The sequence below is a fragment of the Argiope bruennichi genome, chromosome 5, assembly GCF_947563725.1.
Source record: "Argiope bruennichi chromosome 5, qqArgBrue1.1, whole genome shotgun sequence".
Classification (NCBI taxonomy): domain Eukaryota; kingdom Metazoa; phylum Arthropoda; class Arachnida; order Araneae; family Araneidae; genus Argiope; species Argiope bruennichi.
The window spans coordinates 60,743,910-60,761,615 of record NC_079155.1 but is presented as its reverse complement, the minus strand read 5'-3'; the positions used below and the strand labels follow the sequence as shown (position 1 = coordinate 60,761,615).

The following is a 17,706-nucleotide window of genomic DNA, read 5'->3' as shown; positions in this document are numbered from 1 at the left end:
AAGGTCACTTTCGATGTCAAATGTAAAAACTGAATTTAATTTGCATTTTTTTAAGCAACTAAAAAAAATTGGTTTATGATTGTTATGTCAAGAATTTTATGCCTAAACTTAGTTTTAATTTTTGAACATATAATTCATTCGGGGTAGAAAAATCACTATTGTAAGTGACTTAAGTAAAATGGTCTAAAATATCTTATAATGGATTAAATCATTAAAACGTTAAACAAAAGAAAAAACTTTATACCTTCCATCATTTTTAAGCCACTGGGATTTTTAAATATTTCACTAATTAATAATTTATAAATAAATATTTTAATTGAATGCCATCTTTTATTTAGTTTTGATAAAATATTTTCAATCGAGGGGTTTCTCTGTTTTTATCTCATCTTTAAAAGAGCTAATAGGTGCTTATGTTGACCCTCTCTTCGTTTTGATAATTATGAAATTTTGATGGTTTCACTAAATCATTTTTTCTCTTCGAAATTAAACTTATTCCATCCAATCGTTTTATATCATGCTAATTGTTTAGAAAGTATCGTAGTGGCTCAGTGATAATTTTATGACGTTGTTGAAGTATGTAATTAGAAGAACGCTAATTCTCAATTTCAGGAAAAATCCATTTTATGCGCTGATTTAATTTTTGTTGAATCTATAAAGATCTGAACTTCTTATACGAATGTAGACTGAAAATGTAGTTGGCATCATCGTTTGTATTCAAAATTGGAATTCTGAGTTCGAAACCTTAGAATCGCATAACGCGAGACTAAATTTCGCCTAAAAATTTTCTTAATGAGGCTTTTTGTGACTCAAAAGTTCTTGACGTAGAAATTTAAAGAAAAGGTAGCAGTTAAGTATCATCATCTGTCAACTATCTAAAATTACTTGACTCTTGTGTGGAATTGGAACGGAATCAAAACAGAGCGTTAACTTAGAAAATTAAATTAAACTGTCGTTCAAAATTTGGAGTCGTATCCAGTTATTCGTAGCAATTTAATGCCTTCGTCCAATCCGAATTTCTTATCGTTAACAGGATTTACTCATAAGCGTCATTTAATTCTTATATTTTAATCGTCATAAAATACCCTCTTAATTATAAATGTATGTGTGGATTTAAATTAAATGTATTATCTAGATCAACATTTTTTAAAATGTACTCTAAATATAATAGAAGCTTATGAATCTCATTAAAGTAATTATTACTAATAACATGCTGGTATCCGACACGTTGCTGCCGCAGAAGTAATTTTGAAAATATCGTTTAAAATTTAAAATAGCTGCCTTGTTTAATTAGGAATGATAGAATGAATGATATTTATTCTCTTGCCGACAATGAATACTTTCGTTGAAATTAAGTGATATACAAAGGAGAAGTTTAAATAATATTTATTCTATTTTTTTTTTAATTTATTATTCATTGAAGTTAAAATTTTATTATTCTTTAAAGTTATTATTTAGGGTAAGCAATATTTTTTTTTTTTTTTTTGTCTTTCCATCTTCATCAAAAACAAATAAATTTCTTGGCTGTCCGACTTATGAGCATCTAACATATAAATTTCGTCTTCTGACTGCCGTTCCAAATGACGAGGTCCGCCCCAAAATAGACCTAGTGTTGCTTTAAAACGGGACGTTAATATGACTAAACTAAACTAAAAAAAACCAACATACAAATTACTATGTGAAAAACATGGATTTTCTATGTTTAACCCGCTCATTTCAAATGATTGGCCTTGCGCCTTGTTGATGGTCATCGAGAATGCAAGTCGAATGGTGAACTGTAGTCGTTTGAAAATCAAAAGGCATGTCGGTTAGGGAATAAAGGGAATGCGTAGAATGAGCACGTCTTCTTCAATCGACTTTCCGTTAAGAATAGTTGTCCGGCTTCTTGCCGCATATTGGTCTTTTGATTCTGATACGTGTGATCAGATAGCATATAAAAGTTGTCTTTCGATTCTTGTCGCATGTTGATCTTGAGACTCTGAAGCACATGAATTAGTAATTCGTAAACGATCTGCTTTATTGCTCGCTTGTCGTTCCTCGTTTGAATGAGAAGCTCGAATTGGCTTTTTCTACGTGCTGCGCTGGTAGATCTATGAAGTGACGAATGTTTGGGGACATATTTTTTGTCGAAGCACTCAGCACGATATATGCTTGTATAACCGAAATATTGTTTGTCGATTCACTAAATAAATAGCAAAATTACTGTTTTGAACTGAGATATTTCCTTTATATATAAATTAACTTTTAGTATTATTATCGGCATCGATAATAATACTTCTATTTTGTATGTATGAGATAAACTCTGATAATATGTGCGGTTTAACGCAGACAAACGCTCAATGACAACATCCTGTGTCGATCTCTATTCATTAATGAGAAGGAAAGAATTAGCACTTGCTGTAGGTATTTTCGATTTCAGTTCAGTCACATTGATTGACATCAATCATGCTTGATAAACTCGAATACGATTAAACTCTGAATGACATATGCCATTCGCCGTTTACTGTTTGTCTTTTGTCAACTGTTTGTCTTCACGCAAGAGCAAGCAATGAGTTGGCCAAATTTCATCGCAATCGGTTGAACTATACGGCAGAGCATAAGGTACGAACAAGCAAACATTCATTTTTATATAATAGATAATCCGCCGAGGAAAGAACCGAACCTAAAGTCGTGTTTGATATGAATGAAATGAGTGGATTTTGTTATTTGTGTTAAAAATTATAAACTGCGAAATTTTTCTTATTTACCGTTCTTCGAATAGCTCATTTTATTTGTTATGTTGGTATAGTGAATGAGTTGGTAGTATGAGCACAAAGGGAGCATGTCAAATTCTCAAAACAAAAGGGTCGGTCATCTATTAGACGAATGTTGAGTTTCGTAGGATTAAGCAACAGTTTCTTCAATATCCTCCGATTGTGCCTTTTTCAACTTTTAAATAAAATTTATATAAGGGACATTTTACTGTTTTTAAAGATTGCATAACTTGTTATGACGAGATATGATCTATGTAAATATTCATAGCAGTACTATCAAGAGCTGAGATCGATTGCTTAAAATTTGCAATGATCCTGCTATCTCGATTAATTGATTTATTTTCTAAATTATATTTTTATTTAGTAAGGAAAATTGATATGTTATTATCATAATTCATTGTGTATGGAGATGATAAATGAGGAATTACTGGCAGATAATTATTAAGATACAAGATCAGTTTCGGAAAAATTAGATATAGCATTTGAAGATCAAATTATTGAAATATAATGACTTTATATAGCAATACTGAAAATCAAAATCTGTTTTGAAAATCTGGAAGATTTTACTTTATGTACATAAAGAAAGAGCTGTTATTGTCAAAAATCTTAATTTGATGTTTGAATAAATCATTTTTCACACACTCAGTCCGAAAAAAAAAAAAAAAAAAAACACATTTGGTGAATTTTGTCTATCCGTTCACTTTTGTATATGCAAACATAATGAATTAAATTTGATTTGTGCTTTTTGCACAAAACTGCCTATCCGATTCACTCTTTGTATCAATTCGCTAAATATGCTTGTCTATTTATTTATTTATATATAAATTTTATCTATGCGAAAACGATAATTGACTTTCTTCAGAACACACAAAAAAAATTATTGTGAGGGTTTGTTTTCTTTTTTAACATAAAAATAGTGTAGCATAAGACAATAGCAATAAGATTAGCATAAAAATTTTCATCAAGGTTAGTATTTTCCTCAAAATTCTTTAGAGAAGTTTTCTTTCAATAAAATATATAGTTGTAAAAAATTTTTAACGAATTATTTTTTATGAAATCTTTTTAAATCTCTTTGTATATATTTTGCAATATTAAGTAAAATAACATTTAAATGCTGATAAATAGAACATTATGTATTTTTCATGTTAAACATCAGCTTTTATTTTTAGGTGGAAGAAATCAGGGAGAACATTGAAAAAATTCAAGGAAATGTCGAGGAAGTTAAAAAGAAACACAGTGCAATATTATCAGCACCTCAAACAGATGAAAGTAATTATTTCATTATTTTTTTAATGAATGATATCCTTAGATGAAGGCTGTATTTGTTTAATCCTCTTTATCATATCATGTTGATTTTTTTTCCTTCAAATTTTTGAATTGTGGTGTCATCTGAACCTCTTTATCAAATCTGTAAATTCTGCTGATTATTAAGCTTATAAGTACATTCATGGGAAGTAATTAAACATCCTTCCTTAATAATAATTTTAAATGAAATACAAATTTGCATACATAATAAATGAACTAAAAAAGTGTAACATGGTTTAATTAATAATTTTGCTTGTGCAATTACATCCTTACAAGCACAATATCATATCTATAAAAAGAAAATGTGGTTTTGAGTTAAAGTTACAATTAATATGTATGAAATTATAACTTAACCGAGTTAAAAATATTACAAATTTGTAATCTGTAGTTACTGCTAGAGCATACAAATTTTTGACCTTCACTATCCCTTTCTCCTCTTTGCTTCAAATTGACATTTTATGAATTTAATTCAATGCATATTATTTTAATTGTGACAATGTTTTTTTAAGATTATGATGCATAATGCTTAATATAATTTCGAAGAAAAAAATTTCAGTGCAAAATTTAATAAGTGGTAGGTGTTTAAATATTCGTGACAAGGTGATGATGTTAGATTTAATATTCTATCAACTAAGCATTCAGAAATTTGAAGAGAAATCTTTTTGTCGTGCAAGACCTAGTCTTCTTTTTTGTCAAGGATATAAAAATTTAGTCATTTGATAGCCTCTGAATATCTGATTTTCTTTTATTTTTCTCCTTTACTTTTAAATAAAAATAACTGTTTGTAAGAAAATAAAAAAAAAAAGATAAAACTTATCATTCCAAAAATTTTGCATCTAATTATATTACAAATTAATCTATCTGCAATTGAATTATATATTCTTAATTAAATTATTAAAATATTTGCAATACTATAAAATGAATACATAATGTGTAATGAGAGGGTGAATGAAATAAAATCAAGTACCATCAAAAGTGTTCAAGAAAACTCAGATATGAAAACAATTGAAATAACTTCTGCTCATATAGAAATTAGAAGAAATGTTCATTAGAATTTTCATTAATAACAGAAAAGGCAGTGTTGTCTCTCATGATAAAATGTAATTTATATAAATTATTAGTCATTATTTCAATATTTCTCTTCATTATTTAAATATAATGTTCTTTCTTCATTTCATTATTTATTATTCATTATTTAAATATTTCATTATTTAAATATTTTATAAGCCAAGACATTTGCATATCACTTGTAGAGATAGGTATTAATTGGAGAAAAAAAGTATCAACAATAAGATATATTTGTCAAAATATTATAATTAGAATTAATTAGTATGTACTTTAAAACTTCATCGTAATATTTGTTTCATATAACTTTTTCACTCACCTTTTCTCAAAGAGTGTCAGATAGCTGATGTTTTTGCTTCCATCATAGTTTAAATTAATTTCTTTCTTTTTTTGCAGAGGTCAAGCAAGAATTGGAAGATCTTATGGCCGACATAAAAAAAACTGCCAATAGAGTTAGGGCTAAATTAAAAGGTATTGTATTTTATTTTATTTTTTTCTGTTTAATGGAACACACATTTTTTAGTCTTATTTAATTAATAAATTATGTATACATAAAACTTAGTATTTTATTAAAGCCACTGTGTTCATAATCAAAAGGAATTGTGTGAATATTGAAAGTTGTTATTTTGCATGTTACAAAATTTAAAGTGATTTTATCATTTAAACATTTTTTATGCAAGATTCATATGATGCAATCATATCATTTTATGCATTATGTTAATCAAATGTTTTTAAAAAAAATTACTGTTATTAATCTTTCAAGCAATTCAAACTCGTAGACCATATGTAGCTCAGTAAATATGACAATATGTAACACAATTTCCATTCCTTAATTTTTAAGAGTTCTAATTATATATAATTATTGTTTATTAAATGAAGTTTCTTAACAAAAAGAAGATCTGTATTGGTGTTACTGAAGTATGTTGCTTATTAGGCTCTTAAATAATTCTAGAACATAAAAGCAGAAATATCAGTTTTTAATAACCAAGATCAGGACACCATCTTATTTGTTCTCATTATGGTTGCAAGACTTAACCTTCATATTTGAGAGAACAAGACAGTATTTGGTTTGAATTCAAACCTGCAGGAAAAGATTAGATCATTATGAAGATGTGTGACTAAGTTTTAAAGATTTAAATATAGACTTCCTATTTGTGAAAAGTAATTGTAAAATTATTTAACATGCTTAGTAACAGGTAACATACAGGAAAAAAAAAGTTTAAACCTTAAAGTTGAATTTGAATCCTTTGAAAAATAGTTTTCTTTGTTTTCTGAATTTGTGAATTGTTTTCTGAAGGTAATGCCAATACGATATTTACTTGCTGAGGATAAAAACTAATGAAAAATGGCAAGTTAAATTGTTTTGATATTTTGAAATACTTATCAGTGCAAGAACTTATTTTCAATTATGAAAGAAATAAGTCTTCTGTCAAATGAACCATTAAGGACATTATCCATAGTAAATTTTTAAAATAATCATTAGACAAGATATCCTCTAAAGTAAGAAAGATTGTAGTAGAGAGATATATTAAGTACTAGTAAGAAAAGAATTTTTGAATTTTTGTTTCAAACTTACACTCAGATTTTTTTTATTTATTTATTTATTTATTGTCTACATATAAATTTAAACTTGATTTATTTGACTCATCTTAACTTTTGTTTAACACTTTGGAAAATATCCAACCAATAATTTGAAATCATGAAAAATTCTTAAGCAGATTATGCAAGTTTATTTTGAAAATTTCTAGCAAATTAATAGGAAAAATATATATATAATTTATCTTGAAACACATTGCTTTCGGCTTGTTCCTTTATAAAATTCCTTATTAAAAGTGGCCGTTAATTGATCAAAATAATTAATCATTTCCCTGAACTTTTTAATTATACTGTTCTCTTTTTTTTTTTTTTTTCCCTTATTATAGTTTATGTACCTTAAGTATCTTGTAAAAAATTTTACTTGATTTTTTTTCCCTTGAAATTATATTTACATTATATTTGTAATACAAACAATTGTTAGCTTCTATTAACAATAGTAAAATAATGGAACTATATTTGTAAATTAAAAGTGATATTCTTTATGTTGTAAATGTGTTCTTATGTTCACATATTTGGTTTTAAGGTGTGTAGGAGTGTAACAATTAACCATTAGAATATATTTTACTATAAATACTCTTAATGCAAATAAATTTTTGTCATCATATTTTTAAGTTGTTATGTTTGTACTTTTCAGTTATGGAGCAGAACATCGAACAGTTAGAGCAGACAAGTATGATGTCTGCAGATTTCAGGATACGCAAAACACAAGTATGTGTGAATACTTTGACATATATTTAATCTTTTAAATTCTCTGATTCATGATTTCATGTTAACATTTCAATTCACTGTTAAATTATACTCACTTTAATAATTTAAAATAACTCAACTTTTCTGCCATTAATGGAGTTTAAATAAATTTTAGACATGTCAAAATATAAATCATATTAATTAATTGTGAATTAAAATTGAAAAATTAATTTTTGAAAAAAAAATCTCATTTGATATAAAAAATAGTATTCATGTAATAGTATTCATATATTCATATAAAGAAATTTTAGAAAATTGTTCTGTTATTTTGATTTTCTATTATTTATTTTTCATTTCATATTTTATATTGACTGAGTTTCATTTAAATTTTTAAAAACCACAATGAAACATTTTGAATGTAGCACTTGTAGATTTAAGTTTTTAATGTTTTATACTTAATAGATGTTATTTTTTTATGATTATTGACAAATTATATGAATTTTGATTACTCCTTTTCCTTTAGCATTCTATGTTGTCTCAAAAATTTGTTGAAGTTATGACAGATTATAATAAGACTCAGACAGACTATAGGGAACGGTGCAAAGCTCGTATTCAACGGCAGCTAGAAATTAGTTAGTAACTTATTTCTTATAAAATTGAATTACTATTAATTGTGCTCTTAAAATTGAGTTATTATAGCTAAATTTTAAATTTACATTACAAGTTGAAAACCTTTATATAATATTTTGCATTTTATTTTCAGCTGGAAAAGTAACAACAAATGATGAATTAGAAGAAATGTTAGAAAGTGGAAATCCTGCTATTTTTACACAAGGAGTAAGTTCTTTTTTTGTCTATATTTAATGACTGCATTTATGTATGTTTTGTAATGTATTATACTGAAAGCTACTAAGATTTTGAAATAAAATTGTTAAATTTTTCAGAAATGCAAAATCTGAATTTATACAATTTATTTCTCATATTTTTTTTAACTATTTTCAATTGTTCGAATAAAGAATTAAGCAAATATGGAGAATCACTTTTTCTTAATGCTTAGTATATAGTGCTTTTTTACTTTTTAAATTATAATACTTGTTAATATGATATCATTTTATTACAGTTATAATCGTTGTTAAAAAGTTCAAGTTAATTTTTTTCTTACAAAAAACACCTTTACTCAATTTCTTTCTAATTTTCCTAGCATGGCATTTTGAATTAAATATTGTGAAATTAATATTTGATCTGAATACTTTCTGTCTTTCAAATTTCGTTTAAAGATCAGCACAATGCTATTTTGCCATATTTATCGCCACATTGATAATCATTTCTCTTATAAGTCTGTGAGTTTGTTTTACCTGACAGAGGGAAGTCTGAAGTTAGCTGCAGTTACAGATATTCTTCTACTTATTCTGGCAGATTTTTTTATTTATAGATAAGAGGGAATTACTTTTATTTCCCAAATTAAGTATTCTGGTATATATTAAAAAGTTTTGATGTTATTTCTTCTCTGCTAATATGTTGATTAGGTACAATTTCTGAAATATCTTTCTTGATACATTCCTAAAAGCATTCCTTTTAATTATAATAAATCTATTCCACATCATTTGGCTCTTGTTCTTTAAATGCCTGGGGCTAATCTTGTCAGTTGGCTGTAAAAATTTGACATAATCTGTTGTTATTAGAGTATCTTCATATCAGAAATGTCAAATAAAGTTAATGGTTAAAAAGAATTGTTGCTATTTTTTATTAAACTCGAAAATATCACTTGGCATATATTACATGGCTAGTTTTAATACAACATAACAGCCTCTCTTTGCTATATTTATTTCTATTTCCAAAATTGCACAATATTTTATTATCGTTTATTTTTGCTTTTATAAACACATCCAGCTTTTTAACATGTTAATTTGCCATGTGAAACAAAATGTTTCTCACAGTAGTATATTTGTCATATTTGTGTATTATAAATTGCACATGCTTTTTTGGAGAAACTATATCTCAGGAGTGATTCACACTGGCCATATAAATGTATGATAACTGAAAAATTGTTAGTCTACCAAACAAAATAAGTACAAATGGATTTTCATTCATATTCATCTGTGGAACACATTGATCATCCTCTGCACTGTATCAAATATTATCTATTAATTTCTAAAAATGCTATTGCTACTAACTAACCAGATTCATTTTAAAATTTTTATTCAACTAAAATTTGTGATGTGAATATTTCATACCATATTATTTTGATGTGCTGCTATTATAGAATGCAACTGTCAGTAAATAACAAGAGAAAAAATCAGTATTTAGAATCATATCTGCTGCAGCTGGTTTACTTAATATTTTAGTCTAGCAATCCACATAAAATAAACTTATTTCATATTCCAAAATAGTAATTTTTTTATACAGTTTTTGTCATAATTTTTATGATTTTGCATGCATAATGAGTCCGACTTGTTTCTCCCTATGATTCAGCAACACAAACAACATTTAATGTTGTGCCAGTTGATATGTGAAACAAAATTCTTGATATAAAATAAAATTTGTAAAATAGCACCATTCCTTTCTAATTATTAGTCTCTTTGCAAATGTGATGACCAAATGTAAATTTCAAAGGAGTCCATTCTTGAAAACCAGAATTCTTATCTTGTCTACTTAATGTGATGAAAACATTTGAAGGAATGGTTGGTTACATAATGAATACCTAGATTTTCAAATCATTATGTCATATTTCTATACAAATAAGAATTTATATCAAATTCAGAAAGAGGAAAAAAAACAGTTGGATTTTATACATTCTATATTGTATATTCTATAAAAAGTCTTTCTAAATTTAATTATTCACACACACGCACACAGATATATATATATATATAGTTTTTCATTCCAAATTTTGTTGTTGATTAAATACTTTCATTGAGAATTCTAATATTTTAATGAGCCCAATCTCCCACCCAATTTAACCTTTTATTCATTTAATTATTTTACCACCAATTTTTCAATTTTATTTTTGCATCATTAGAAAAGTTTTGGTATAAAATAGTTTGTGGAAAGAAGTAAAAACTTTTAAAATTAATTAAAATAATATAATTATTAATTCAAAGATTTTAAATTTCTGTCTATTTGCTAACATCTACTGCTTACTGTTGGAGCTATGTCTGTGTGTGTGTGTGTGTGTGTGTGTGTGTGTGTGTGTGTGTGTGTGTGTGTGTGTGTGTGTGTGTGTGTGTGTGTGTGTGTGTGTGTGTGTGTGTGTGTGTGTGTGTGTGTGTGTGTGTGTGTGTGTGTGTGTGTGTGTGTGTGTGTGTGTGTGTGTGTGTGTGTGTTTAATACTTTTAGAAAAATGGCCACATTACAAAGATATGATTTAAAGAGCTCTTTTTAATTCTATAAGGAGTTAATATAGATTTACGAAATTGGGATTCACGCTAATTGATAAATATATTTTGTTTTTAGTTGACTCCTTTCATTTTGTTTTTTAAAAAATTTCATATAAATCTTTTCTGCGTGCAAATGTTTCAAGCAGTGCTTCAAATGTTTAATAATGTGTTTCTTTATAATATATGAATTCAAGCATATAAACTGTTTTTTTATTACTCTACCATATGTGGAGAAAATTGTTTAATCTTATTTTATTTGATTATCCATATTTTTATAGTCACGCACAAGTGTTAATTTTCATTACATAATCCTGCCACTATTATCCTAATGATTTCCCACATTTTATGACATTTATCAGTGTGATTTAACTTTGTAATTGAGAAAACAGGAGATTTTTGCTAAACATCAACTATGTTGAATATTTTGTGCTAGTTTTTGAAACCAAAAAAAAAAAAAATTATTTTATTGTATAGCTGTATATCAATGACTTTGTGTCTATCAAATGTTTATTATATATTTTAGGTATATTTCAAGTGTTTATTTCTTACATTTACTTTTGTTTCTCTAAGCATATAACATTTTCTTGGATTTGTGAGAAATTTTTATTGTCGAGTTTCAAAGCAGAACTTTGCTTGTGCAAATTTCTGATAACTTTATAGATGTATTTGTGTATGTATTTCATTTATATATGTGATCAGTATTTCCTCAGAATTTTATTTAATAACATCATATATATTAATCTGTAAATTGTGTAAGATTAAGATTTTAGCCTTTCTTGTTAGATCATTATGGAAACACAGCAGGCCAAGCAAACTCTTGCTGACATTGAAGCTAGGCATGCCGATATCATCAAACTGGAGAACAGTATTAGGGAGTTACATGATATGTTCATGGATATGGCTATGTTGGTGGAAAGTCAGGTACTGAAAATCTTTTTTTTTTTAAAAAAAATAGTTTTATTAAAATGTACTTATTTGAGCTTTCAGTTCAACATTTCCATAAAAAATAAAAGTCTAAAAATACTCTTTTTCTTTTATATTATTTATTGCTACATGAATTTATCCTAAAAGTTATATATAGGGGATTTCGGAGATTTTCTTCTTTAAAGTTTATATATGAAATATACATTGTCACTCAGTACCCACAATTATGCTCTAATTAAAGCTGAATTATTGACAGAAATTTCTATGAACTCACTTAAATAATCATACATTATTAATTAAAATTATTCTTGTGTTGTTGTTTTTAATTCTGTAAGAGGTTTTATTTTCTTTTGTAACTGTCTTTTAAAGATTTACGAAAGAAACTATTTTAATTAAGTATTGGTATTGAAAATTGAATTTAGGTTCGTAATCTTTTTTCCTACATTTTCATCTAATTTTTTACTTGTTTAAATTTTTTTTAAAAATGAATATATGTTGATGTTCATGTTTATTTACATTGACAAAATAGTTGTTATTATAGAATTGACAAATGGCTCCTTACATTTTGATTTTGATATAATATTATATATATATTAAAGATAAAATATAAATAAATATATATATTAAAATATTTTAATTATCATGTAGTAAGGTATTTTGAATACTTAATATTTTTTTTGACATCACTGAGTTATCTAAATATTATAAAGCATTTATTAAACTTTGTTTTTTATAAATGTTTAAAACAGATTTTCAGTTTTATTGAAATCTGGTTAAAGAATAAGATATTTTCATCAACTATTGAAAAAGCAAATAATGAAAATATATCACCACAGGTTTTCTTTATGGTTGAATATCAAAGGATGCATATGGGCGAGAACATTTAGAAAGGCCAAATTTTATGTAGACCAAAAGCAAAAAAAATAACATCAAATAAATTATTTCATGAGTAATATTCTTTTGGAAAAAATCCCAAAGCCAGCGACCATTACCAGCTCCATTTGCTGTCTTCTGCTCTAGCACAACTCTCATTAAGGAACTATACCAATGTGCATTTCTTTTACAGAATTGTCACTTTCAATTATAGTTTAAATGACGGAAAAGAATAATACAGCTGTATACTCAGAAATGACTTGCTCCCTTTATAGGATGAAATGATACATAGCTATATGACAGTTATATACTCAAAAATTGTTTATTTCCTTGATAGGGTGAAATGATAGATAGGATTGAATATCATTGTGAACATGCTAGAGATTATATAGAGACTGCTGTACAAGATACCAAAAAAGCATTGGCCTATCAGAGTAAAGCTCGAAGAGTAAGTAACTTTCTTCTAATATTCAATATTAGATTATATTGTTATATTTATGCTTATACAATCTGCTATAAATAAATTGCCTTCATTATAGTCGTCTGTCTGCGGATTTTATCAAATGAATCTTAATTCTTCCAATATATTTCACATTTTGATTTTTTTTATATATATAATTAATTTGAATGAATGCCTTAATTCTGTTTCATTTTTTCAGTTATTTTTATTCCATAATTATTTCTTAGTTGAAGTGTGCTTTCAAGTTGAGTTATTTTAGATGCATTATCTAGTGTTGAATAGTTGTGGAAAATATTTAAAAATAAAATATTTCATTTTCAATATGTTTAAACTTGAAAAAATTTAAATGGGAATTATGCATTTATTTGAAAATTCGGCATGTATTGCTTGGCAATTATAAATAATAGCTCAATTGGAAAAGTAAAATAAAATACTAAATTGAACCTTTGCAAATGAATGAAAGAAACACTACGGTTAAAAGAACATAATCATTCCAACAATACACGGCTCAAAACTATTGTTGAAATTTGAAAAAGTATTGGATCAAATTAAAAATGAATCTGTAGGCTTAATACATAATTTGCAGCATTTATTCAATTTTTAAATTAAAATGACAGAAGTGGCAGTATATCAGTATATTAGTAATAAATACATAGGAGTGTTTTTAAAGCAATAAATAAGTTTGTTTAAATCATTTAAAATTATTAATTATTTTTTTAGTCATCTTCACATTGCATTAATTGCTTGATTTGTACATAATAAATCAATGCTTTTAGAATTACTTTACTTTAAAAAAAATTTTAATTTATCAAGAGGATTATCAAAGTAAGTAACAAGAAAGCCTTCATTTCAAAGATGCACTGAATATCAAAAGATCTATTATCATTAGGAACAAAAACTTATTATTTTGTTTTTGTTATTTATATGATTTTCTTTTCTTTTCCTTTATTTTTGCATGTTATCTTTATTTTGATTATGATTTCTGTTCTTTTGTAGAAGAAAATTTGCCTCATTATAGCAGGTTTAGTCATCTTACTAATTTTGATCATCATCATAGTATACTATTCTGGTGGTTTTTGAAAACTGTGGATATATCTTTTTGTCTGCAATTGAAGAGTATTTGAATATGAGACATGCCAACTATTTAAATTTAGTTAGATGTCTTTGTAAATATGAATTTATGATATTTTCATAACACTGATTTGATATTCATTAATTCACCATAAATTATTATCATTATGTATCTATTTTCTGATTTTTAAGTCTTATACAGGCATGTTTTACAAATTAAATGTTATGTGTACAGAAAAAATTCTTTTGGATTTTATTTAATATGTTCAAGTTTTATTTCATGAAATCCTGTAGTTTGTTTTGTATTTTAGAACTTTACTATGATAGTTATATTTGTTCCTTTTGTTTTTCTTCTTTTTCATTAGTAATGTAGGAATTATTTTGATTTGACTATTTTAATTCAGAAATAAATATGTAATATTGTATCTTTGTTGAAATATTACACTGTATAAAATTGTAAAGTATATTTCATGAAGACTGAAGTTGAATCCTGTATTTTTTTTTTTTTTTTTTGTACAGAATTTGAGATTAAATTGCTCAATAGCATTGCAGTGCACAAAAAACAATCCCAATCTTATTAAGTACCGAATATCATCAAATATTTGTCAAAGTTTCCTTTTAAATCTGTATGGACGTTCCTATTGTTCTGGTGAAGCTTTCATTAAAGAAAGTTGTTATTGGGAATCACTGTGCAGGGCATTGCAGTAATAGATATTTAGGTCATATTATTTGAGCTTGATGTATATTTAACATTCATCTGGGCATTAGCTACTTAATTCAAAGAAAGTGATATATTGAGTATGTAAGAATTTGTTTTTGTTTATTCTTTTAATACAGGTTCAATTTTAAATACCCCTAATTATAAATTCTGTAAAGTGGTGGAAAAAAATGTTTATTAAATTATTACTTATAGTAATTATGATTGCATCCCCCACTCTACATACACACTTTTAAGATTCACAAGATATTTTTCATTTGAAATATTTCAGCACTTATGGTATAAATATTCTTTTAACTTACTTCATTACATTTTAACATAGCTTTGAGGAGAAAGTAAAAGTCTTTCAAATTTTATTATCAGAAAGTTAGAAAGCAATATTAGTCATGTTAAAGACAATATTTTTGTGATGAATAAGTGTTGTATGAGGTCACAATTTTCTTCATTTACTAATGCTACTTTAATTGCTAAATACATGTATGTGCTACTTTATGGTAAAGTTCCTTTTCTTCATAATGATGATACTTTCATTAAAACCTAAATTTATCATAACTTTAATTTATATAAAATTGTAATTATTTGTTAATATTTAATTTGGGACTTATTTTGAGATATGCTACATCCGTTATAATTTAAAATCTACCTTTTCATGACTTTTTATAGTATTAAATAATTTGTACAATTGCTTTATTGTTCCTTTCAAAAAAATTTTTTAATACTATATTTGTACTTTCAAATATCAGCTGCTTTTCAGTGAACAAGAAGAAATTAATATAAGACAATGTCTTAATATAAGACAAAACTTTCAGCCATAATAACTAAATTTTGTAACAAACATTTTGAGAATTCATTTTCTGTTGTCAAAGCCCTTAAAAACAGAAACTGCTTACAATACTTTTTTTTTTTTTGCAGATATTTTTAAAAAAATCACAGAAAATGTAATATTGATAAAATTTGGTTTAATTAATTTGTAAATTTTTAATCTATTGTATCTTGAAATCATTTGTATATATTTTAATCTTCATTTTATTATGCTTAATCAAAATTTTATTTATGTTTTTTGATTTGTAAGCTTTCCAGAGCTTTTGAATAAATTTTTAACAGAAAAATTGTGAAGATATTCTTTCTAAAGGGTGTTACTTTCTTATATGTTTTGATAACCAATTAAATCATTAAATTTTATTGAAATTATTATTGTAGGCTTAATAAATAAATTTGCTGTATATTGGAAAGTTTACTGTTTGTAAGATTTCTAAATTTTGAAAAAAAAATGTTTTTTGTTGCTAATGATTTATTAATAATATTTTTCTCTCTAACTATATGCTGAGAGCTTAAAATTTATCTTGTTCTATATCATCAAGTTCATATAAAGAATTATCTATTTTATTGAAAATAAAATTCTTTAATAATGAATTTAGTTTTCTTAATAGTTATTAACACTATTTCTATGCTTTATAAATTTTTGATATAACTTAAACAGATATGCTTTATCTTTAAAAAAAATATTCTTTGCTGGATTTTAAATTATAGTTTTAATATGTTGCAGCTTTTTGAAGTTTAAACTATTTTTTTACATCATCATAATTATGTGTCTGTCTAATTATCTTTTAGGCTAAACTTCAGCTTCCATTCTTTTTTTTACTAAAAGAACTAAAAAAAAAATTTCTTACATTCTGTCATATTATGTTTTTGGCTATTTATTATTTTCTTATTGACTTTTGTTAATTCTGTCTTTAATTTATCAAACTACAACTTTATGTTGCAACATGTAATTTTTATTTGTAAAATATTTTAGCAAATCCTGATTGAAAATTTAATTTTCATTGTCCTAAAAATGGTATAGTTCTCTTAAGTTTTTTTAATTTAATTGTAGCAATCATTTTATGAAAAACGAAAAAATTGTTTAAATGTTTAAAAGCTTGCTTTTATAAAATGAAAATAATTCTCAGAAAGTTTTAAATATTAAGTTAGACAAAAGACAGATATGTTTATGTATAAAATACCTTATTTTATTGATGTACACTATTTTTCTACTTTCTAAAAAAATTGCAATGTAATTCTCATAGTCTTAAAAATTAAGAAATTCATCCAGATATAATTATTTAGAATTGAAATTGTTTATAATTTTACTTTTATGAACATAAAAAGTATGTAGAAATTTCGAAAATTTCATGTTTAATTAGTAAATTAGGCGATTTAATGAAACTATCTGTTTCGTAAAAAATCAGTTAAATTAAAAACTGAATAAAAATTTTAATATAATCTTTAATGCAAAATAAGTGTTTATTCATATTTTATACATCATATCTCATGAAGTTTGCTTTAGAAATGAAATACAGTAGTTTAACTATAAATAATATATTGAGAGATAATAATATTACATTATTTAAAATAATATCGCATTATTTTTCTGAACTGTTATCAAAATCCAATAAACATTTCTGCATTGTGCTTTAATAATTTTGTGTTCAAAAATCATTGCTAGCTTAAACAATCATTAAAGCTACTTACTAACAGAAAATTATAAGTTATGGAAACTTTCATTTTGTTTTGCATCTTGAATAACGTTTTAGCCCAGTATTGCGTGAAGTAAATGAAAAACGGTAATGTAATACGTTGATTAAAAAATTATCCTTCACAGATTCAAAAAAGCTTTCATAAATCCTCTAAGAATGAAATTTGTTTTTAAGTTTCAAAGTTTGTTCCATATGATCATGGTATTATATAATTGAAATATGCAGAAATTTGCAATAGAATTTTGTTCACTTAAAATATCTGTAATAAAATCAACATTTTTTTAAAATTTGGTATTTTTTGAAGAATTTTACCTCCGAAAATATTTATTTTTGCTGTTGCAACATATCTCAGAAATTCTAGAAT

General features: G+C 25.5%; 1 protein-coding gene across 2 annotated transcripts in view; it reads left to right on the top strand.

Moving 5' to 3' along the window:
• LOC129968459 (syntaxin-1A-like) overlaps positions 1 to 17,706 on the top strand; it is a 197,602-nt gene that overhangs the window by 172,050 nt on the left and 7,846 nt on the right. Inside the window, exons 3-10 of one of the 2 annotated variants that reach the window (XM_056082344.1) lie at positions 3,920 to 4,019; positions 5,517 to 5,591; positions 7,351 to 7,424; positions 7,927 to 8,035; positions 8,167 to 8,240; positions 11,564 to 11,701; positions 12,915 to 13,025; positions 14,034 to 14,413. In XM_056082344.1, coding sequence (XP_055938319.1) covers positions 3,920 to 4,019; positions 5,517 to 5,591; positions 7,351 to 7,424; positions 7,927 to 8,035; positions 8,167 to 8,240; positions 11,564 to 11,701; positions 12,915 to 13,025; positions 14,034 to 14,117 — 765 coding nt within the window. In that variant the 3' untranslated portion in view covers positions 14,118 to 14,413. Of the gene's footprint in view, positions 1 to 3,919; positions 4,020 to 5,516; positions 5,592 to 7,350; positions 7,425 to 7,926; positions 8,036 to 8,166; positions 8,241 to 11,563; positions 11,702 to 12,914; positions 13,026 to 14,033; positions 14,414 to 17,706 lie in introns of those variants that run through there. The other variant, XM_056082345.1, reaches the window with a different exon arrangement.